This window comes from Neopelma chrysocephalum, unplaced genomic scaffold (genome assembly GCF_003984885.1).
Source record: "Neopelma chrysocephalum unplaced genomic scaffold, ASM398488v2 Primary Assembly neopelma1_89, whole genome shotgun sequence".
NCBI classification, from domain to species: Eukaryota; Metazoa; Chordata; class Aves; order Passeriformes; family Pipridae; genus Neopelma; species Neopelma chrysocephalum.
This window is the reverse complement of record NW_020897751.1, coordinates 796,094-819,875: the sequence shown is the minus strand read 5'-3', so window position 1 is coordinate 819,875 and position 23,782 is coordinate 796,094. Positions and strand designations below refer to the sequence as shown.

The following is a 23,782-nucleotide window of genomic DNA, read 5'->3' as shown; positions in this document are numbered from 1 at the left end:
TCCTTCGTGATTTTTGTACCTGTCCTTCTTTAGTAGCTGCCCCGGATCCGGTCAGGATGTGTTCCCAATGAACAGGAACCAGCATTCCCTTCTTCTTGTGCTTCAGTGTTAATGACAAATGGGTCTGTGCTCAGCAAAACCAACCAGCCTCCCCTTGTCAGGGTCGGGAGCGACACCGCCAGCTCAGAGCTGCTGTGCTGGGGCCACGGCACAGCGTCCAAGACTTTGGATGTGGCTGGAAAACACCCTTGCAAAAAGGCTTGTTGGGTGGGTTTTTAAGTCATTTTTTAAAGTATTTGGAGCAAAGAGCCCAAAGCTCGTGTCATACCCCAAGGAAATGCTGCAGCCCCTGTGGTGGGAGCCGACAGCACCTCAGCACCTCATCTGCTCAGGCCCTCCAGCAGGGACCTGGAGCCCAAAGCAATATTCCCACTTAGGATTTTCAAGGAGTGAAGTAGCGCTGTTGCTGCTCATCATAAAACAATCCAACATTAAAAAACCCTCTGCGGTGAATCCAAGTGGTTACAGCAAACACAGATGTTGTATTGTCCTGTTAAACCAGCGCAGTGTCCTGATTACCTCTGATTGGAGCATGTGGGCTGGGGGTTTTATAGTGTATTTATTAAAGACATGAGACTGGAATTTGTACTTCAACTGATGCATCTCATGATTTAATATATTCTGAACTCGACAGTCCGCTACGAAACACTCACTTTTAGTACAAATAAATATTTATACATGTAAGTATAATCTCACTTGGATTTTTTGGAGGGGGGAGCTTTGCTTTGCATCTCGGAGCTCAACGCTGGAGACTGGACACAGTTTGAGGAGCTGGCCCTGGAGATGTGGGAGAGGGATCAGGCTCACCCCCAGCTCTGAGGAGAGGCAGGAGCAGAGGGTGAGGATTGGACCAAACCACTGGAGCCATGGGATTATAGTGGCCACATTCCTGCAGGACAAACCACGCTGCTTCCCCAGCCTTCCTAGCAGGGTTTGAGCTTTGACAAGGACTCCTGAGGCGGCAGCAAGAGTAGACAAGTCTGGAAAGGTTCTTGGAGAAGTGGGAATTGCAGTTCAACTGCAGTAACTGCCCTCAGGGGCAACTAGAAATAACTCCTTGTGCCTCTTCAATCAGCCCCTTACACCTCCGGTGACACGGCACGAGGAAAAGGCAAAGCTCCAGCCATGCCAAGAGCCAGGATTTTGGAGAAACAGGCAGATCAGAGCTCAGCCAGAGGCTGCCCCTGGCACCTGCCAACAGCCCAGGGTTTGTTCCCTCTCCCCTGCCCTCAGTGGGACATTAAAACTCCCCTGAGGAAACACTTTCCACTCAATTCATACCAGTTAAGACCTGCCTGCGCTGGGTCTTTACCAAATAGCAAGCAGCCTGAAAAAAAGGCAGGAGGAGCTTCCCAGCCTGGCATTTCTCAGGTGTAACAACCCCAGAGAGGGGCTGGAGGAGTGTCAGAAGGGGCATGGAACACATGGATCAGCTGGAGCACCTGGCACAGGCCTCATTCCAACCTCCCCAGAAACAGATCCCGGTAAGCAGCACAATTTGCAGGTTTAATTCTGAGGTGAGTCATAAAATCATGGAATGGTTTGGGTTGGAAGGGACCTGACAGACCATCCAGTCCCACCCTCTGCCATGGGCAGGGACACCTTCCACTAGCCCAGGTTGCTCCAAGCCCCGTCCAACCTGGCCTTGGACACTTCCAGGGATTCAGGGGCAGCCACAGCTTCTCTGGGCAACCTGTGCCAGGGCCTCCCCACCCTCACAGGGAACGATTCCTTCCCAATATCCCATCTAACCCTGCCCTCTGGCAGTGGGAAGCCATTCCCCCTTGTCCTGGCACTCCAGGCTGTTGGAAATAGTCTCTCTCCATCTTTCCTACAGGCTCCCTTCAAGTCCTGGAAGCCCACAATCCGGTCACCCCAAAGCTTCTCCTCTCCAGGCTGAACAATCCCAACTCTCCCAGCCTTTCCTCCCAGCAGAGCTGCTCCATCCTCTGATCCTCTTGGGGCCTCCTCTGGACTGGCTCCCTGAACCCAGAGCCAGCACTGTCACTCAGCACTGCCCTCGGCCCCAGCACTGACATGACAGGGCAGGATTAGCATCCCACATCCCAGACATCCGTAGCACGGTGTTTCTGCTGTGCCTAATTTCCTGCACCCCTGTGTTAGAGCAATGTGCATCTCTCATTGTTTTTTGATATGAGAAAAGAAGTCTAAGCAATTATTCAGTTACTTTTAAACCCCCCTCCCTCCTCATTTGCTTTTAAGGTTAAATTGGGTCAAGCTCAGCCCTCCTGCATCCCCAGCATTCCAGGAATAGCAGGGAGCAAGCTGTGCTGGATGGACACTGTCAGCAGCCCCCGACACTGTGATGGCAGGGCTCCAGCCCTCTTTATTTCACTTTATTTTACTTTGCAGTGCGTTTGGTTTTACATCATTCTCTGCCTCCAACGCCTCCCTCCCCTCACAGGCAGCAGAGCTGTGACACAACACTCCACCCCAGGGGTAGGAAACAATTCCCTTTACAGATTTGTGTTCAATTAGTGCACAGTTCGTAAAATTAGACAAAGAAAAATCAAGTTCTTGAATATCTCTGACAAAAACTTCACCAGAACACTTTTGCCACTCACATTTGCAACCCTTCGCCTCCGTCGCGACAGAACGTGAACTCACCAGAACTGTTACCAACAACTACAGCACGCTGCTAAATCACATTTACAAGCCTAAAACCCTTCCTCTCCTCTTCAGTGTCACGGATCCAAGCATGTGACAGAGCCAAACATCACAGAGCATCCCCCCCGTGCCCCAGAGCTGCGACACTTCCCGGGGTGGTGCCACACTGGGGCCTCCAGGGGAGCTGGAGAGAGCAGCCAGTCCTCAGGACAATGCACAGGAGCTCAGAAAGCCACGGCTCCAGAGAGCTCAGAACACGTGGGGGCTTCAGGAAAGACAAGGGAAGATTCTACTCTAATTGCTCACATCAAGGGAAAACCCAAAATAAAACCAGCGTTCATTTAAAAAGCAGAATTCATACAAAATTAAAAGTATTCCAACATTTGTACAGAGTAGTTTGCTATCTTTGCTAAATGGCACCAGATTTCAAGTGGTCACGTGAAAGAGAAATCAGTAGCATTTCAAAGTTTGCTTTGTTCTAGAAGCAGTTCCTATCTTGGTATTTGCTGCTAAAAGGTAGAAGTGAACTGAGTATCGAGGAATCTCTCATCTATACATCTTCTGATTTGGTTTGCTTCAGTAAGTAGAAAAGATTTTCCATACTCAAGTTATCTACAGATTATGTCTATATATAAAAAAAAGTGTGGCTATGTACAGGTCACAGGTAGCACAGCCCTGCCACGGATTGTCCCCCTCACCCCGGCGCCCCCGTGTCCCACCTGCTGGAAGGCTCCTCAGTGGATCAGTGTGGGACAACACTCTCGGGCTGGGCTCAATTGTTCCACTCATGATCTCTCGTTGCACTTCCAGTGGCGCGCGATGGAATTTCAATAACTTAGAAGTTGTTGTATCAAAACAATTCCAGAGGCAGAACCACCCCCTCGGCCACCCCCGCTCCCGCCCCCCGGCACTGGCTTTGCTAACTGATTAAAGAAGTCAAACTAAATCACATCAGAACTGCAAACACGCTCTTTGGGCTTAATCAAAAACAATCTCCATGGCCAGGTTCTGCATGGAGACATCCTTGGATTTCCTCATCTTCTCGATGGCCCTGTGGAGATCCTGCTGCTGCACGGGCCGGATTTCATCCTCGTCGTGGCTGAGAGAGAGAGGGAAAAACAGCAAGGTGAGGGTTCAGGTGCTGTGGAAAAGCTATTCCAGCAGTGAGCAGCAATCACTGAAAACAGGGGCTCTGATGTGGATCCAGCATCACACTGGAATCATGGAATCATTCAGGCTGGAAAAGGCCTTCAATGCCACAGAGTCCCCCCTGTGCCCGATGCCCCCCTTGTCCCCCAGCCCAGAGCACTGAGTGCCACGGCCAGGCCTTCCTGGGACACCTCCAGGGATGGGCACTCCAAACCTCCCTGGGCAGCCCCTGCCAAGGCCTCACCACCCTTTCCAGCAACAAATTCCTCCTCCTGGCCAACCTGAGCCTCCCCTGGCACAGCTGGAGGCCGTTCCCTCTCCTCCTGTCCCTTGTTCCCTGGGAGCAGAGCCCGACCCCCCCCGGCTCCCCCCTCCTGTCAGGGACTTGCAGAGCCAGAAGGTCCCCCCTGAGCCTCCTTTTCTCCAGGCTGAGCCCCCCCAGCTCCCTCAGCTGCTCCTGCTGCTCCAACCCCTTCCCAGCTCCGTTCCCTTCCCTGCACACGCTCCAGCACAGCCCCTGTGCACGCAGGGATTCCCTGTAGGTGTGGGAGATCCCAGAGGAACGTTCCAGCACCGTGTCACCAGCACTGAACCCTGGTACTGGATAGTGCAGCACCACGACTTGTTGGCTCGTGCCATCTCCAGCCATCTTGGCACAAACACTCTTATTTCCAGAGTCAAAATCAATAACGGTAACTTCGATTTTGAAAGTTGGGCGGGTTTTGGAAAGGCAAACGAGACCCTCCTGTGCTGCGAGGGGGTCGAACCCCCTCTAAATTCCTGATTGCAATGAGAGAGCACAAGGGCAGGGCTGGGCAGGAGGCCGGGAGGGCGAGGCACGTACGTGTCCTCCTCGCAGGCGTTGTTGACGTACTCCCGCACGCAGAGCAGCGCCGCGTCCCGGCACATCTCCTTCAGGTCACTGCCCGAGAACCCGTCCGTCTCCTTGGCGATCTGCAGCAGATCCACGTGCCTGTCCACCTGCCACAGAACACAGGGGCACAGCATGGAAACTCCACCAGTGTTCACTTCCCTCGCCGAGGACAATCGAGTCACCCCCAAGTGTTTTTCCCTGCCCCGAGATCACCTCCTTCACCCGATGCTTTGTGAGAGGTGAATGATCAACTCACAGCTTACACTCAGAACCCTCCAAGGAGTTCATTTCAGAAAAGGAAACTGAGGCTTCAGCTCATCCAACTCTGCACTTGATGAAGAAAACCCACCAAAAGCCACCCATCCCATCGGTCTATCCCATCACTAGCCAAGCTCCTGCACGGATCTGAGTGGCAAAAACCGGAGCACAGGAACAATGCCTCGTTTTCCCAGGTGCCCACAGAAGTTTCTCAGCAACTCTGTTGTCTGGACACCTGCTCCTACTTTATACGACCCCAAAATGGGGATTCAGAGGCAAAATAATGTGTTTAACTCCATGCACTGGACCAGACTGAACTATTCCCAGTCAAGACCCCACATTTATTCCATCTTTTTACGGCCCCTTCCAGCACATTCCTCCAGTCCATCAGTATTTCCTTTACCTTTGCAGCATCAGATTCAAGACAAATAGTGCTGCTGACTAAATCTGGGAGGAACCACTGATAACATGGATCCCATATCCTGCCCACAGACACTTCCAGGTGTGCTCACACCGACCCCTGGGAGGGCAGATGGGACACAAACACCACACAGTAATGGTAACAACACCTGGAGTGGTTTTCCTCTACAGGAAATATGAATTATGGAGCAAAAGCAGCACTGTAAAAAAGTCACTCCTCCTTTCTTGACTTGAGCCAAGAAAAAGTTAGAGTCAGTATCTCCCTGCTTCAGGAGGTCTTGAAATGTCCTTCACTTATCCAAATGGGATTCAGCATCTTTAGGGAGACAAATATACTATCTAGTTACAGAATTAGTCAATGGAGACAGAGAAATGAAGTAACTCTGCTCAGAGATGGTGATTCACTCCCAAATCCAAGCCTGCTGCTCTGCTGAGGCTCGTGCTTACAGGGGAGGCAACTCTAGTGCTTTAATGTGAGGCCACACCTAAATCCACAAAAGATTCCCAAGTTATCAGCACGAATACCTTGGCAGATAAACTCTCCCTCCCTCCAAGGTAGCCAATTATAAAACATGTTTTCTGCAAGGCCCCTGATGTCACCAGCAAAGGACACATTGACAGGGCTCTACTCACATTTTCATTTTTCAGGATGAGCTTCAGGATGGCTTCTCTTTGCTTCAGAGCCTGCAACAGAAGAGACCAAAGTTACCAGGGGACAAAACCAAACACATCGAGCTCCACGGCGGGGCTTTTGGTCCCAGTTCAGCCACACAAGCTGTGGGAACCCGTCTGAGAGCAAATGTAGTTCTCCAGGGGTTTGAAGCAACAGAAATCCCACACTGTAATGGGGTCACTGACAGAACAGCTGAGCCCTGAGCACATCCCTACCAGCAAGGTAAGACACAGGCAGCAAAGACTTGGGGTTTGTGTCTCCCAAACTTCACCTACATCATTAAAAAGGGAAAACAATCCCCTATAGATACTCTGGCAGCTGAACAGTTGCTACTCTGTCCCAAAAAGTAACTCTTCCATTTCCCTCTGCCTTGCAGATAATTTTTAATGAGTGATTTGGGGCATTTTCATCTGAAACTCAGCTCTAAAATCTGCAAGGCTTTCCCTCCTACCTGTGGCCATTCCCAATCCACAGCACATCAGTTATCCCAGTCGGGATCCATCCTGCCTGATCACAAAGCACAGGACACAAGCAGTAAGTTCATGATCTGGCTGTAGTGGGGTAAGGAAAATCTGTTCCCTAAATGACACTTCCCCTGGTAACTCTCATCCTGGGAGAGGGAGCCAATCCCTGGAATATCCCAAGGCTCTGTTACCTGCACATAATTCCTCCTTCTAACAAGGGTCTTGATGGAAAGACAAGAGGAAGGACTATAATCCACATCCTTGGCCCTTCCTAATTCAAGGAATACCTGGAGATGAGGAAGGGCTACGGGACAGGTATGGAAGCTCAGCAGTCACTGGGTTATAAGAGCCTTGTTTCCAAGAGGATCCTCCCACACAGAGTGAAAGCCAGTTCAAACAACATGGGCCTGGGAACACAGGTACTCTCTTGCACAATCAGTAAGAGCTTTACTCCTTCAAGTTTTGTCTCTTTAAGTTTCAGCAAAAAATGAATAATTATTTCTGCAGCCAGAAGGGAATTCTGACAGGGACTGAACTCCCAATAACACCAACACAAAAATGGCTGGTGACAAAGCCAAGTGTTCAAAGGAGACTAAAATACCTGGAAAAGGGTGGCAACAGCAACACTGGGAGCAAGGGCAACCTTGTGACAGCTGGCTAATTGATAAAGAGCTTAATTACTGCCTCTTTGTCATAAATCATTGAATCATGGAATGGATTGGGTTGGAACCATCTCGTTCCAACTCCACCATAAGCAGAATAAACCTGTTTTTCCAGAGTGCCCAACTGTGGAAAGGCCTGAGCAGAACACAGGCTTTCATAGGCAGAGTTCATTCCCTCTTCCCTCCTTGCAAACTGTGTATCCAGAAGGCACAAATGGCAGCCAGCATGTACCTGCTTCTCCCCCCCAGCTGACCTGGGTGCCATCCTCACCCACAGGCAAGTGTGTGCAGCCACTTTTGTGCTTTTTGTGGCTGTTTTCAAGTTAAAAACAAGCTGTTTCCCGGTGTGCAGCACCTAAAGCACTCCATTCTCCGGGAGGAAGAGGAGGGGTGGGAAGTGTTGTTTCACATGAAAGACCCAGGGCATCAAAACCTCCCTGAGAAACATCACCGAGTTACAGACGCGCTTCTGAAAAACAACACCCAGACCAAAGGAATGCAGCATTCCCTGGGGATAAAACCCCCCAGAGGTGTGCATTTGCTGGCTGCTGAGCCCCTGGCTGTGGCTGTGGCAGGACTCACAGGCTGGTTGATGTGGAAGCGGGTGGGCATCCTCCTCATGATGGCCGAGTCCAGGTCCTGGGGGCGGTTGGTGGCTCCCATCACGATCACCTGGGAATTCCAGCACACAACACCAGTCAGCCTGAAACCAGCTTTGGAAAGCATGGATGGATTGGCAGTTTCAAAACCAAACAGGTGACTCTTCCCCACTTTATCAAGAACATCGACATCTAAAGAAGTTACACAAGGTTTCCTGGCAGTGATTCCAGCACCGGGCAGCTGAGGAGAGAACTGCTGCCACAAATACCACCTGGGGGGAGATTCTGACATCAGGCTGAACTTTATGAGCCCAGTCTGAAAGTTCAAGCTCTAAGAGGGAACTTAAAACTTCTGCTTATAACTCTTGGTGATGTCACTCTTTAGTTCCTGGTGCTCTGGGAGGAATTTGAAAGGAGATGTTTTGGTAAGGTATTCAAAAAATGTGGTATTTCTGTGTTGAAAAAAGGATCCCAGAACAGTTTGGGTTGGAAGGGACCTTAAAGATCACCTTGTCCCAGGGGCAGGGACACTTTCCACTAGACAAGAAAGGCAATCAGCACCTGGCAGCTTCCACATGCACTAGAAGGGTGTCTCTGGGTTTTTTTAGGCATTAAAAAAAGCATTAAATGAACCTCTATATGCACAGGTCCATTTGCCAGCAGTGGGTTACACTGTCCAAGCCAAGTCCAACACAAGGACAGTGTTTACCTTCTTGGAGCACTCCAGTTATTGATTCCAGAACAAATTTACTTCCCATTCACACCGGCCTTGTTTTCCCATTTGTTACTCTGAGTTATGTACATGGTAAACACCCAGTGGGGAAAGGGAAAAATGTCAGGGCAATTAATCTCCACTTCAGAGGTTTTCCTGCCGTGCCTTTGGTGCTGCAGGGCAGCTCCAGCAGGGCTGGTGGCACAGAGTCACCCTGCCACCTAGAGGCACCGGGATCACCACCTCGCTGCTCTTTTGGCTTCTCAACAGCTTTTCCTGAAATCAAAGATTCCCTTCACCTGAAGAAAATATTCTCCAGACAATGTTTTTCGAAGCAGTTTAAAAATTCCCGGTGTTGGCAGCTCAGACTATACACTTGCATTGCTGTAACTTCTGGAAATAAGACCTCAAATAAAACCCAAGTGAGTCCAAACACAGTCTTCTCAGGAAGCAAAAGGATCTGTTCATCTCTCCCCTCGTTGCCATGAAGTTCTAGTCATCACTGTCAGGTAATGAAACTATTTGGCAATTCCCGCTCCGTGCAACCTGCCGCCCTTCCAAAGGGGCTCCATGCACAACAGCCCAGAGGAAGGACTCCCATCCCTTTTCCCCCCATCCTCTGTCCTTACCTGGCAGTTGTAGTCAGTGTCCAGCCCATCCCACAGGCTCATGAACTGAGCTTTCATCATGGCTGTGGCCTCGTGGTCAGTGCTCGACCGGTTCCGTAGGAAGGAATCTGTGTAGAGGGAGAAAAGCAGTTCACTCCCAACCCAGCTGGATTCCTCCTGGGCTATTCTCTTACCTTAGAAATGCATTTTTAATAACCACTGTCACCAAACAAAAGCATTGCTTGGGATGAAGAGCAGCAAAGTGGAATCCCCCCCATCTTTTCCATGGCATTACACAAGTGTGGACCCTTCACACAAGCTCACCCCAAACCTTGTGCTCCAAACTTTCACCTTCCTGAATTCATGGAAAGCAGCCTCCCCTCCGACTTCTTCAGCCTTATTAAACTACTATTCCAGAGCTCTCCTAAACCCACAGTTTATTTTCCATTATGAGCCCTCATGGCAGAAGCACTGAAGTGTGCTCAGTGATGGGTTTCCTTGTGAACCAAAAATAAGCAGCAACTTGTTCTAAGTGTAAATTCCTCCGCTACCACGAGGAAGAAATACATTCTTTTTTCTGATTTGCCATCAGTACTTTAAATTTATTACTGAACCTTTCTTCAGTTCTATTTCTATTACTGAACCTTCCCTCTTTCTAAGGAAAAGATGACAGCAATCAATACATCATTGAACCTGCAGTTTCATGTCACTCTGCTACAGGTACTTCCACAAAAAGAGGGATTTTTACCTATTTCATCAATGAAGATGATGGATGGTTGGAGCTTTATAGCCAGGGAGAAGACAGCAGCAGCCAGTTTTTGGGACTCTCCATACCACTTGTCTGTCAGCGTGGAAGGCTGGAGGTTGATAAATCTGCAACCTGCTTCCTTGGCTGTAGCTTTGGCAATCAGGGTTTTGCCACAACCAGGGGGGCCATAGAGAAGGACTCCTGCAAAATTCATGGTGTTAATGACAGACCTGAGCGTGTCCAGGCTTGGATTTCATCCAGGCCTTAAAAGGGAAGAAAGCAGGATAAGGAAACGCTGTTCCATCAAAGCAAATTCAGAGATATTTAAGATAATCCTTATTAAATTACAGCTAAGAATATCTAAAGACAGGTATAGGGAAACTGGAAGGAGACATTTGGAAAAGGGCTGGTTTATTGTCCCTGCCCATGGCAGGGGGTTGGAATGAGATAATCTTTAAGGTCCCTTCCAGCCCAAACCATTCCGTGATTCCATCCTATGATTCTATTTCTGTGCCTATAAAGGTTCCATAAAAAAAACTAAGCCCCCATTTATTTCCTGTCAGCATCTGACAGGCCCTGTTTATAGCCAGTTTCTGCCCTGCTAATAAAACTTAGCACAGAGGGGTGAGAAAAGGAAAAAAAAACCACCAAAAAGCTGAGCCCACTGACATTTTAAACAAATTACCCCCAATTAAACATGACGTCTCGTATTATTTTTAAAGCTGTCACAGTCAAAGGACTCACAGGGGTGTTTTTCTACCACAGCTGTAAAGAAATTACAGAATCACAATTTAAAGAGACAAAATTCAGCCCAAAAAAAGCCTGAAACACAGAGAATTATTCAGGGTTTTTTCCCCTGTTTACATGACTGAAGACCACAAACATCATCACTCTGCAGCAGTGACTTGGTATTAACACACAGCACAAGCCACTAATAAAACTGGGGAGCTGCCCTAGATGGAAAGTCTGCTTTAAAAAAGATAAATAAAAATATCATTTTTTCCCTTCAGCTTATTAGAACATGGCATTCAAGTAATTTTCCAGACAGCTTCAATCTGTGACTTGAAACAGAAAGTTAGCCTGGAAAAACTAAACCAGCCACAAAAGTGCTGCACTTTCCATCCCTTGGGGCACAGAACCCAGAGGGTCACAGATCCAGGCAGGAATTAATAGGTTCAGAAGACAATATTCCAGGGATCAGAGCAGGAAAGATAAACTTTGGTGTTTTGTCCAGTGTTTTAGGTTTAAACTCTGCTTTGCTTTGCAACAACATCCCCCAAATGTGGCTGTAAGGATTCCAGCAGAGCCCAGCCTTCCAGTTTAACTGGAAAGTTAATTCTCCACCTGCCAGTTTCCTCACTGCCCCAACTCCAGAGAAAATCAAGGGATCTCTGGAGTAAAACTGGGATGTCTGTCTTGTTGGATGATGGGAATTTCCAGGATTAGAGCAGAGATGCCTCAAGCTTGGCTCCCATTGAGGGCTCATGTTATGACTTCTGTTTCTACAACAACACAGAAACATTAACCAAGTGTCAAAGCTGCAGAGCAAAGTTATAACTCAACTGCCAAAGGACAAGATGGGGGTGCAAGATGAAAAACAAGACAACTCAGGCAGTTAAAAATGCAGGATACATGGGGCTGGAGCAGGGGGACAGGGAGAACAGCTTCCCACTGCCAGAGGGCAGGGTTAGATGGGATTTGGGAAGGAATTGTTCCCTGGGAGGGTGGGGAGGCCCTGGCACAGGTTGCCCAGAGAAGCTGTGGCTGCCCCTGGATCCCTGGAAGTGTCCAAGGCCAGGTTGGAGGGGGCTTGGAGCAACCTGGGCTAGTGGGAGGTGTCCCTGCCCATGGCAGGGGGTGAAATGGGATGGGCTTTAAGATCCTCCCAATCCAAACCATTCCATGGTTCTATGATCAGTGCACCAAAGTGTATCATCAATGACCATTATTAACATGAAACTTCTTCATTAAAGCAGGAGAAGAGGGAAAATCTGAGGGTTTTCCCTGGCATCAGTCCTAATGGTTGCCCTTTGGCCTGGCAACACACTTCCCCTTCCCTTTTTGAGGAACTGTACCTTTTGTTTTTAAATACCAACATACAGATCCGTGACATTCCTCTCCTACCTTTTGGGGGCTGTAAGAGCCTGGAATTCTCAAACAAATATTTCTTCTTGATGGGCAAAATGACAGTGTCTTTCAGATCTGTAATGACATCATCCAAGCCTGCAATATCACTCCAGGTGACCTAGGAGGGAAAAACAATATTAGGGATGATCAGCATAGTTCCTGACAAGGGAAAATATCCTAAATTCCCCAAGGAGAAATACAAAAGCTTCAAAGTAGTGCGTGGCCTCAAAAATGAGAGACAAGGGATTAAAAATCTCTGCTCTCAACGATGCAGTTGTAGTTTTAAACCACAGGAACGTTTTCTGTGTGTTTCCACAGATGTGTATATGTGACAACTAATGAAATCCAGAGTCAATGCCAAGATATTCCATGTCTGAAGAGCAGAAGGAGCAGGGAAAACTTACATGCATGCTAAGTGGGTCCACGAGATGTGCAGCAATGCTCATTTCATATTCTGTCAGCTTGACATTTTTCACTCCAATTTGCTTCATTAGTTTTTCAGCCTGGGGGGAAATCAAACACCAGGAGAATCAGAGACAGAATTGGAATGTTCCCCTCAAAAATTAGCTTTCTAAAATTTTCTGTGTGGCGTTTGGAAAGAAAAATCTTTTATGTGTCCCTAACTCACACCCTAAAAGAGGTTAAATCTTGTTTTAAGTAGAGATTTCTGCTGCTTCCTAAAGATTTGTTGTCACCTGAGTGAAACCAAGTCAGTTCCCCCAAAGCAGTGTCACCCCAGCCCTCCCAGTCCACATCCACGACTCAGCCATTATGACCCAAAAACCAACCCCAATAAACATTAAAACACACAGTTTGGCTCCCCCAAACCTCCACAGTGCTGCATCAAGGAGAGATTAACGTATTTTTAAGGTAAAAAAAGCTAATTCCCAGAAGCCAGTCGATTTTTTAATATGCAGTCAGTGGGTTTTCCCCAGTTTAAAAGGAAAAGTCATGAGATGTGTCAACACCCTTGCACAATTTAGTTTCTCTTTCTGCTCAAACTGGCACTAAGTCCAACGTGCTTTTGGGATGTTGCAGCTTCTTATATAACAGTTGGCACTGGCACAGATTGGGAAAAGCTGATTTTTAACTCAAAAGTTCGTTAGAAAAGGAAAACCCGCCAAAACAGACTCAGGTTGCTCAAAAACTGCTCTTTGAATCTGTGAAATTTATGTCAGCCAGAAAGCAAACCAAACAGCTGCCACAATTCCAAAGGAAACATCTCCCTTTTGGTTCTGAACTGCCCATAAAGGTTTTCCCAGGGCATGAATTGTTTTAATTTAACATAAGGCTTTTCACTTTTTTTTCCTCCCCTTTCCAGGAAGGAAATGTGACTCCTCCTGGAGGTCTCTGCCATTAAGTTGCCTTATAAGCAGCAGGGAATTAAGTTCTCTCTGCTCAAGGTTTTAAAAAGCAACCAAGAGACTGATGAGGGTGTGATTTAAAGCAACTGCTGCTCAGCAAAGTTGTCAGGAGGAGAAGCAGCACCATGGAGTTGCTGAAAACCAGAACCAACATCAGCCTCCAGTTCAGCAGCTTTGCAGTTTTTCCACCGCTTCAAGGTAAGAAGCTGTAATTTTGGAATTTTTTGAAGAGACCAGCAGCCTAAATCCTGAGATTTACTAAAAAAGAAACCCCAGTTTTCTTTCGGATTATCCCACGTGCTCTCATCCGTTTTGTCACCGTCACGGCCAGTCCGGTTTTCCATCAGAACATCCCGATATTCCACAGAAACGCTGAAGAACGGAGCACTACCTGCTTCTGAGCTTCTACCTTCTGCTTCCTGGTGGGATCGATGGCATCAACCATCCATTTGATGGTGAAGTAGGTGACGGCCCCGAAGATGGTCAGGCGGAAGATCAGCCCCACCACCTCGTTCCGGCTCAGCGGCCGCGAGAAGGCCTCGGCGTGGACCATCCTGCTCCCAGCTCTGGAGGGGGGAAAACCACAGGGAGGGGCAGAAGGAAGGAAAAATCAAAGCTGGGAAAACGTCTGCCTTGTGTTTGAACACTGAGTTATAAAAGCTGTTTGCCAGGGCCTTTGGAGAAGGGCCTTCAGTGACAGGACAAGGGGGAATGGCTTCAAACGGAACAGAGGAAGGTTAGATGGGATATTGGGAAGGAATTGTTCCCTGGGAGGGTGGGGAGACCCTGGCCCAGGTTGCCCAGAGAAGCTGTGGCTGCCCCTGGATCCCTGGAAGTGTCCAAGGCCAGGCTGGATGAGGCTTGGAGCAACCTGGGAGAGTGGAAGGTGTCCCTGCCCATGGCAGGGGGTGGAATGAGATGATCCTTAATTTCCCTTGCAACCGAAACCATCCTGGGATTCTGTGTACACATTCCCACTAAGACCATCATTTTGGGACTGTTCTTGACCCAAGAATGCTAAATCCTGGAGACAGAGAACTCCATTATTTAACCAGAGAGGTCTTTTCCCTTCACCCAAGTGCCACATTCCAGAACGATGGATGACTTGGATTTGATTAAAACGAGGTTAAGAGCTGGAGGCTGCACCTGGCAGGATATATGTGGAGTTATTAATATCCTGAAAATGCTGGATGTGGCACACAGCTATCCAGGGAAAAGCCTGCCTGCTGCAGGAGCCAAGCCCAGACAGCACAGCGCCTTCAGTGTAGGGGACGTGCTGCACAGAGGAAGGACTTTTCCTAAAACATTGGAAAATGGCTGGGAAAATCAGGGTCCACTTCCTCCTCAACTGGTGGGGGGGTTCCTCTTGACAATTCCCAATCACTCCTCGTGCACTGCCCCGTTTTCCTGCTGCAATGAAAACCAGTGGCAATTCCTCTGGCAGCTCCTGACATTCCCTGGCTGTTCTCCAAAGGGAACTTTGGCAGCCAGGGCAAAGCTGGAGCACCCAGAGCCAAGATATCCCTGGATATCCCTGGAATTCCACTGGGACTGGGCTCAGGAGAAGCACCACTTGGTGAATATCAACCCCTGGCTCCTGTACCCCAGCGGGATCACTGGAATCACTGGGTTTGGGGGTTTTTTAACGCTCCCTTCCCTGTTCAGGCAGTTAAAAATCCAGCCTGTCGCTGTGCCCACCTGCCTGGAAACCAAATTAAATTTGCCTGCTTTGGGATTTAAAAAAGTCATCCCGAGCTGGAGGGCTCTGTGTGCCCTCCTCAGCCTGATTCGTTAAAATAAAAGGGCTCTGTGTCACTGAACAAGGAAAAATCCTTCCCAAAAAGCCACGGAAGGAACCTCCACTTTATGCAACCCGTGCCCTGAGCACCAACTGTGAGGAAAAGCTGTAACAGGAGAGAAATCGGAGCGCAGCCTCGCTGAGCAGAGCCCTGATAACAAACGGAAGGTAAGTCCTGCAGGACTTGAGCGTTTATTTCCTCAGCGGGGAGGACGGTTCGCTCCGCTCCGCCCATGCCGGCGCCAAAGGGAAACCAAAAGCACGGCGGCTGTTCCGCTCCCGGGGAATGCTGAGGCACTGCCGGGAATCCCCCGCCTGTGCCGGGCCCGGCGATGCCCTCCCAAGCCGGGGATCCCCCCCCGGGCCCGTCATCCCCCCACGGTGACCCCGCGAGGGCCGGACCGGCCCGGGCCGCCCGTGACCTTCCCGCCGCCCCGCAGCTGCGGCGCGGCCGCGGCCGCTCCCCCGGCCGGCACTCACCGTGGGCCCGGCGGGTCGCTCGCACTGCGGGACACGGGGCGGGCCCGGAGGAGGAGGAGAAGGAGGAGGAGGAAGGAGCGGCAGGAGCAGAAGGAGCCGCCGGCGGCACCGAGGACCCGGCAGCGGCCGCGGCGCGTCCCGCGCTTCCTCCGGCCGGCCGGCACCCGCCGCCCCGCACGAACGTTCCGCCCGCCGCCGACCCGCGCGAAGGTTCCGCCCCCCGGATAAGCGGGAGCTCCAGCCTGGAAATGGATCGGGATGGGACGGATGGACCGGAACGAGCGTCAGCGGAAGGGAAGGATTCACCGCTACTTCAGCGGCACACACCGCGGGCACAGGGTTCCAATTGCAGCTGTAATGAGAGCAGTGATTTCAGGCTCTCTGCTAATGTGTGAAACGCGTATAAAATATAACGTATATATGATATAACATATACGTAACATATGCTCAATATAGAGATACAGACATCTACAGGTGTATATATGTGTATATATAGTATATCTTTTATATATCATATATATTTTGTATACACATATATACATAAGCATAAATAAATATATTTTTATATAATATGGAAAGTTATCTATATATATCTATTTATATATATTATATAGAAAATTATATATTTTATATATTTTAAATATATTTTATATATACACACATATACATAAGTAAATAAATATATATTTTTATATTATATAGAAAGATATATAGATATATTTTTATAGATTATATAGAAAGTTATCTATTTTATATATATAAGAAATCATAGATAAGTAATTTGTATATATTACTATATATTATATATTACTACAAATTATATAGTATATTATATGTATTATATAATAGTATGTAAATATATTTTTTTGTAGATTATATAGAAAGCTATCTATATTTAGATATATAGATTATATAGAAAGTTATATAGATTATATAGAAAGTTATCTATTTTATATATATTATATATTTTAAAATAATATATACTAATATATAATATATACTATATATTACCATGTACTATATAGTATATATTATATATTAGTATATATTATATACACATACATACTATATATATATATGTATAATATAGAGAGATAACATATATGTTATATATACAGCATATATATTTTATATATATATATATTATATATGTAACATATATATATGAATAACTTTACTGTATATATACATAGTAACAGAAAAAAGTCCAGGAAAAGGTTAAAATAACAGGATCTCTGTAATTCCTGTAATTAACCCAAAGTTTTGGCAATTCCCCTTCAACCCTCCTGCTCTTGTGTCCGTGTTTTCCAGGGAACAAGGGACAGGACAAGAGGAAAAAACGGCCTCGAGCTGTGCCAGGTTGGACAGCAGGAGGAATTTCTTCCTGGAAAGGGTGCTCAGGTGTTGGAAGGGGCCTTAAAGCCCATCCCATTCCACCCCCTGGCATGGGCAGGGACACCTCCCACCAGCCCAGGTTGCTCCAACCTGTCCTGGAACACTTCCAGGGATGGGGCAGCCACAATTTTATCAACTTTGGGTTTGGAGCCGTGGGGGAAAAAAAACCAACCAAACATTTTGGGTTTTCCAACGAAACGTGTGGCTGAGTTGGTTGGACTCCACAAGACTGTAGCAGGAAAACTCCTGGGAGAAGGTAAGATGGAGGCCCCGGGATGCAGCCACTGGAAGGGGAAGCCTGGAATTGGAGGGGAGCTGGGCAGAGCTGCCCATGGCCAAGGGGATGTGTGTGCCCGTGGGAGCACAGAGTGCCACAGAGCAGCAGCTATTTAAGGCCAGTGTTGGCACAGGAATAAATGGAGACTGACCAGCCCCAAATATATTTAGCCTGAAAACCAGCAGAAGGTTCTGGGAACAGCTTCCCAGTGGGAATAATGGTGGCAAAAGATCTTAAGATGCAACTTGATACGTTTATGAAAGGAATTATATAATACAGCATTTGCAAAGGCTGGAGGCTGCAGCAGCCCAGGAAATCCCTCCACCTTATGTTCCAGTTTATTTTGAGCCCTTAAAGGAAAAGCTAAGCTTTTTTCCCCCTTCTCCCTGTTCCTTTTCCTGCTCCAGCATCTGCTGCCAGACCCCAGCACCTATAAAAGTGTTTAAAGATGGAGCAAGTCACTGAAGTAACTATTTATTTATTAATTTCTGGTTATCATTGACATTCATTATTTAGATACAAAGTGTCTTCAGTGAGATGCCTTTCCCTGCCAGCCCAAGAAACATTCGAGGTGGACCTACAGATCTGGTTTTTTGGGAGATACCTGGTTTACATCATCTGCTTTTTATGGAAAAAGGGGTACATGGATTCTCCTCGTCCCCTCAGGACACTCCTTTCCGTGGTGTCTCTTTTCTGGTTGTACAAAAAGTGGTTCAATTTTCCTCTTGTTTTTTTTTCTTTGCAGATTTTTTTATAAAACAACCAACCACCCTTTAAAGATTTCCTTCCAAGGTGTGTTATCCTTGGCTTCCATGGGATATCCCTCATGTTAGTGCCCAGCAATGGAATGACATGAAGACTGTTTGTGAGGGAGGCAAATTTACACATGGATTGTCCCGGTAATCCCATTTTCCCAAACATATCATGTGCCAAGCTTCCTCCTGATCCCTCAGCAGCTGGGGCAGATGGTGATCTCCAACAGATCCCATTCCTGATGCTTTGCAGAGGTCCTACATCCCAAACTGCCTTCAAATTTTAGTTTTTATTACCTCAGGAACCCAATCTCTCTCACCTCTCTGCACAGCAGAGGAAAAAAATCACATGAAAGATCCCAAAAAAAAGCCCTACCAAACAGTGAGAAAGGTGGAAACTGATCCCAGAGTGCAGCCAGTGTTGATATCCAGCAGCTCAGGCTGCACCAGGCTTCCTGAGGGTCGTTTTCCTGCAAAACATTAACACGGGTAATTCCCAAAGACTTGCAGGAGTTCTCTGCTTGAACTGTGAAGAACCTTGTAGGCTGGGGTTTAAAGGCTGATTTAGAGATTTATAGACAGTGCTTTCCCCCTGCCAGGATAATTGTCATCCATGTGGGAAGGGGGACGGAGTGGGACAGAAAACTCCATGGAAACAGCACAGCCAGGAGGGCTGAGCCAGCCGGCACGACCCGGGGGGGCTGTCACATCCCCGTGCCCGTGCTTGGATTGTCCCGAGGAGGAATTTCTTGCTGGAAAAGGTGGTCAGGTATTGGCAGGGGCTGCCAGGGAGGTTTGGAGTGCCCATCCCTGGAGGTGTCCCAGGAAGGCCTGGCCGTGGCACTCAGTGCTCTGGGCTGGGGGACAAGGGGGGCATCGGGCACAGGGGGGACTCCATGGGCTGGGAGGGCTTTTCCCACCTCAACGATCCTGTGACTCCGAGGGCAGCAGGTGGCCCCAAACCCCCTCTCTCCCTCCGTGCCCGGTGGCTGCAGGGGGCGATCGGCGCTCGCTCACCGCGGCCGCCCCGCTCCTCGCCAAACCCGGCGGGGCGACAGCGGAGGACACCCAGCCCCCTCAACCCCCCCCCCCTCACCGGGGCCGCACCGACACCGCTCTTCCCCTCCGCTCGGCGGGGCGGGCCTGGCTGGGGGGCGGCGGGGCGCGGAAGGCCAGCTCGGTGGGGCGGGGAGCTCGGAAGGGTTTCGAGGCCCTCCGAGCGTGCTCGGGGGGTGCTCTGAGACGGCTCGGGGAGCGCTGAGGGGGCTCGGGGGTGCTCTGAGGGGGCTCCGCGGCCGCCCCGTCCCCTCACGGCCACTTCCGCCCGCGGGGGAGGCGCCGCCGCGAGCGCCCACGTGACCCGCTGGGACCGCAGCGCACCCACCGAGCCTCACCTCACCGCCCGTATCCCTCCGCCCGCCGGCCCCCCCCCCTCGCTCCCGGAGGGAGCGAGGGGGGGCGCCGGCGGGCGGAGGGGTGCGGGCGGCGCGCTCGCAGCGAGCCTCTCCCCCCTCTTACCCGCCCCGTTCTCCGCTCCCCCGCTCCTCCGGTGGCGGCTCCCCGGAGGGGGGACTACTTTTCTCCCTCGGCGGATGCGTCGCGGTGGGCGTGGCGGCGCCGCCCGCCGTCCCTCTCGGAAGCCGCGGCCATGATGGGAGCCCCGCGCCGGCGAGCGCTGCGGGCCGGGGGATGAGCGCGGCCGCGCCGCCCTGAGGGAGCCGCCGCCGCTGCCGCCACCGCCGCCCGGGGATAAAAAAAAAAAGCCAAAAAAAAAGGCGCCGAAAAGGAGCAACCGGCCGGTCCCCGGGGCGGAGGGCGGGCGGGCGGGGGAGGGGGGGGGGGAGGGGGGGAAACGGGGGGCCGGCCCCGGGGGGGGGGGGGGGGGGGGGGGGCGCGCCCCGCGCCCGCTGTCACCATTGCCGGGGCCCGGAGCGCCGCAGAGCTGCTCCCCCCGCCGCCGCCGCGCTCGCCCCAAACACGGCGGCGGCGGCGGCACCGCCCGCAGGGGCTCGGCGCGGCTCCCGACGCGCTCGGGGGAGGAGGAGGAGAAGGAGGAGGAGGAGGGAGCGGCAACAGCGGCAGCGGCGGCTGCAGCAGCGGCCGGTGCCGCCGCCGGCAGGAGCCGGGCCCGCCCGGGGCTGCTGAGCCGGCGGAGCATCCGCGCCCGGGGCCGCCCGGTGGTGCCTCTCGGCCGCCGCCCGGGCCCTGCGCGCTGCCCCGGAGCGGCCCCCGGCTGCCAGACATGACCGCCATCATCAAAGAGATCGTCAGCAGGAACAAAAGGCGATACCAGGAGGATGGCTTCGACCTGGACCTGACCTGTATCCTCTTCCTCTCTCTCTCTCTCTCTCTCTTCCCCCCCACCCCTTGCTCCTTGCTCTTTTTTTTTTTCCCCCCGCACGTCCCCGGCGATTGCATCAGACCCCGGCGCGGCGTTACCTAACGCGCTGCCCCGCGGCCGCTCCGCCGGGGCTCGCCCGGGCCGCCGCGCCCTCCCCCGCCGCCGCCTCGGCCGCCTTTTGTCCGGGCCCGGCAGATTAACGGAGCTCCAGGATTAACGCCGAGCGCTCCGAGCCGCCCGGGGGCCGTGCCCCCCCACCCGGCCCCGCAGCCGCTTATCTCCGGCCGGGGTGGCTTTTTGGGCCCTGGGAGCAGCGAACGTGCCGGTCCCGCCGCGACTCGGGTCCGCAGCGCTTTTATTTTTTTTTTTTATTTTTAATTTAGCAGCTCGGATCGCGAGTATAATCGTGGCGGGCCTGTGGCTTTCCTCGGGTTGATTGTGAGTCGAAGGCTGTGTCCTCTGCCCTGGTTTCCATCCCTTCGCTGAGGCAGAGCTGTTCCTTAGGATGCTGCGAGGCTCCCCACGGCAAGAGGTGGCAATCGCTGCTCCCAGATTAAAAAACCCACGGTTTTTTTCCTGGTGGACCGCACGAGGATGTGTCAGAGACACGGCGCATCGGGTCTCGTCGAGGAGGATTGTATAGAATACTTTGGAATAAGTAATTAGCGAGCAATTACGGCTAATGAGGCAAAACCCAGGGTGTAGTTTTGGTGGCCTTTGGAGCAGATGTGCTGGAGCGGCGGCAGGCAGATGTTTGGCTTGGAATGCCTTGCAGGGTTAATGGTGTGTGGGGGCTCTGCTGTGGCCATGGTCTTGCTCCTTGGAGAAAGATCAGTGCTGGGTGGGGGGGATTTTGGAGCAAGAACCTCGCTTAGAAGTTGGAAAAATGGATATTGACAGTAGTGTTCAGGGCTGGACTTAGCCCTGTAGAGAGATCTTTCTGTTCTGCAACAGGAGCAGGGGGAAACTTACTGGGTTTTGGAGTCATTACGCTCATGTCCGAGCAAGTTCTCCAAATAAATCCAGTTCTTGGGCAGGATCAAAGCTGATAACAGCTGGAACCAGCACAGAGCTCTTGCTGTTTCCATTGAGCCTTGGCCTAAAATTTTAGTGGCTTTAAAACAGCCTGTAAGGTTCTGGACTTTAGCAAGTGGCTGCTGAGCTCTGGGTTAAAAAGCAGCAGCTCTGGTACATGATTCCTGCATTCTGTCTGTGATAAATATGATTTTAGGCCTGAAAGCGTTTTCACTTGGCCACTGGGGTTATGAAAAGAGTGAAGTGGTGGCAAAACCAAGAGCTTTTGGCTTCACAGTGCAAGAGTTTGGTATTTCAGGTATCTTTGCCCAGATGTGCCAGTGGTAGGGAGAGATTTTTTTGGCCCAAGCTGATCTTTTTAACTAGTCGTAAGCTCCCAGCAAGAAAACTGGTGAATGTAGAACCCTGGTATTCTTGCTCAAGGCTGCTAACGATGTGTCAAATGGAACTTATTGCTTATTTCCTTACTTTTTTTTTTATCCTCGTCTCATTAATTTTATTCTTAGAATTTTGTGTTATAAACAGGCCACTAGAGTGGGCTTAGGCTGGCTTTTCTAAAAGGAGCAGCTGGCTGCAGTTCTGCAATGAAAAGTGTAGAAAAGGTGGGGATTTTTCTAAAAATATTTTAGGAATAAGCTCATTCTCAGTCCTTATTTTTATAGCTGCACATTTTGAACAGATAATTAATGAATGAAGACTTCTGCCTTTACAGTGCCATGGCTGATGTTGCTGCACAAGTGGAAGTTGAATTTTTTGATGACTTTGTGCAGGGTGGGATTGTTTCTCACCATACCTGGCAGCTGGAAAATAACCTATTTGTTCCTTACACCTGTAGGCAGGGAGTTAAATCTCCAACCATGTGATATTAGGGGAAGGAAGAGAAAACTTGAAGGCCAAGCGAGGTGTTCAGCAAGGCATGGCAGGAGGACCAGGTGGTGCAGGTTATGGTGAGTTCAGGGAGTGAAAAAGGGAAGGCTGACATGAATTGGAGAGCCCAGGGATTTTGGCATTTACCTGGGATAAGGGAAGTGGAGGCCTGAAGTCCTCCTGCAGTAAATATTCCTGTGGGAGAGGAGTTCAGTGGTGGTTGCTCCAAAATCCCCAGTAGCTGGTGACTGATGACCTGGGCTTTGGGAGGTGGAAATCAAAGGAATGGTGGTGAATCCAGGTGAGGTGCCTGATCTCCAGCCTGTCTTCTGTGACCTGCCCTTTCCTTCCACTCATCTTTGAGGGAGGGTCCGTGTCTTGGTGTCCCAGGTGGACAGAGATTTGTGGTCTTTGCATTTTGGTCGTGGCTGATTCTCCCAGGCCTTGGAGGAACACCTGAGTGCCAAAGCCAGGCTGGGTCAGGTGCTGCAGTGCCAGAATTCCCTCTGAGGACCTCTTTTCCTCGCTTGGGCTGTGTCAGATCCTTTTAAAGCTGATGCTGGTTCATGTACAGTACAGGACATTGTGCTTGGAACTCTCAGTTCCTGAGGAGTTGGTTTAGAATTCCTCTTGTGTGGATAATGCAGGATTCCAGCAAAGGGAAGTAGCACCTCCTCAAAATCAGTGCACAGTCTGAGAATAGTCCTGTGTGTCCTTAAAATCCACATTGACATTACTTTTCATCTAATCAGACGTTCTCCCTGAACAGTCTTTTTTAATGCACCTCTTGGAAAAAAAATACTTTGAATTTAGAAGAAGAAAGGTTTTGAAGGTGGAGACATTAGATAAGCTTTTTAATACTTTATTTCAGCTGTTTATTCCGGGTTTGTTTGGGTTTCCAGTTGCTCTCTGTAATACTGGATGCCTTTTTGTGCAGATGGGAGAGAAGGAAAGTTGGGATTAGTGGCTTTCTTCTGCACTGGTGACATTTCTTGGTGCTGCAGCCACCGGTCTGTTTTCTGAGGCACTGTGATGTTTGGTATTTCTGAAATTGTGCAGCTTGGTTCATGTCCACTTCAGGAAACGGTGCCTGGATTGCCTGTGTCCTCAGAGCTTTACTGAGTTTAGCAAGTGGCTCAACTATTTGAGGCTGGAAAAAAACGGTGAAGCTGCTTCTGGCTTTGGTTAAACTGTCTCGTGTTTCCAGGCCTTCTGTCAGGGGTGAAAATGGCCAACTAGGCTGAGCTCAGGGCTTGACTGAAGCATGTGCAGCTCGTGACCTACATAGTGGTACAAACTGCAGCAATATTCAGTAAAGATGAGATGTTGGGTGCAGTTTACACGTCTCACACGTCGTTTGTCTCGTGCAGTGAAAGGCAGAGAACGCTCAGATTGTGAGAGGGAGCTTCTGACAATCTCCTCCTGCTTTCTGCTGCTTGCAGTCCTAAAGCTCTTTGCATTTTTAATGAAATTTTAAATTATGGGACTTGA

The 23,782-nt window shown here is 50.0% G+C and overlaps 2 protein-coding genes across 2 annotated transcripts in view; one reads left to right on the top strand and one right to left on the bottom strand.

Annotated features, from left to right (window-relative positions):
- Window positions 1–2,382: 2,382 nt before the first annotated feature.
- Window positions 2,383–15,771, bottom strand: ATAD1 (ATPase family, AAA domain containing 1). The gene is made up of 10 exons (XM_027693061.1): window positions 15,625–15,771; window positions 13,738–13,912; window positions 12,387–12,485; window positions 11,980–12,100; window positions 9,856–10,056; window positions 9,129–9,235; window positions 7,771–7,860; window positions 6,023–6,073; window positions 4,682–4,818; window positions 2,383–3,787 (listed from the first exon to the last, which is right to left on the bottom strand). Exons 2-10 carry the CDS (start codon window positions 13,897–13,899, stop codon window positions 3,667–3,669), a joined length of 1,089 nt encoding a protein of 362 aa, XP_027548862.1. The 5' UTR covers window positions 13,900–13,912; window positions 15,625–15,771; the 3' UTR covers window positions 2,383–3,666.
- Window positions 15,772–20,213: 4,442 nt separating this feature from the next.
- PTEN (phosphatase and tensin homolog) overlaps window positions 20,214–23,782 on the top strand; it is a 46,547-nt gene continuing 42,978 nt past the window's right edge. Inside the window, exon 1 of the mRNA XM_027693062.1 lies at window positions 20,214–20,369. Coding sequence (XP_027548863.1) covers window positions 20,291–20,369 — 79 coding nt within the window. The 5' untranslated portion in view covers window positions 20,214–20,290. The remainder of the gene's footprint in view (window positions 20,370–23,782) is intronic.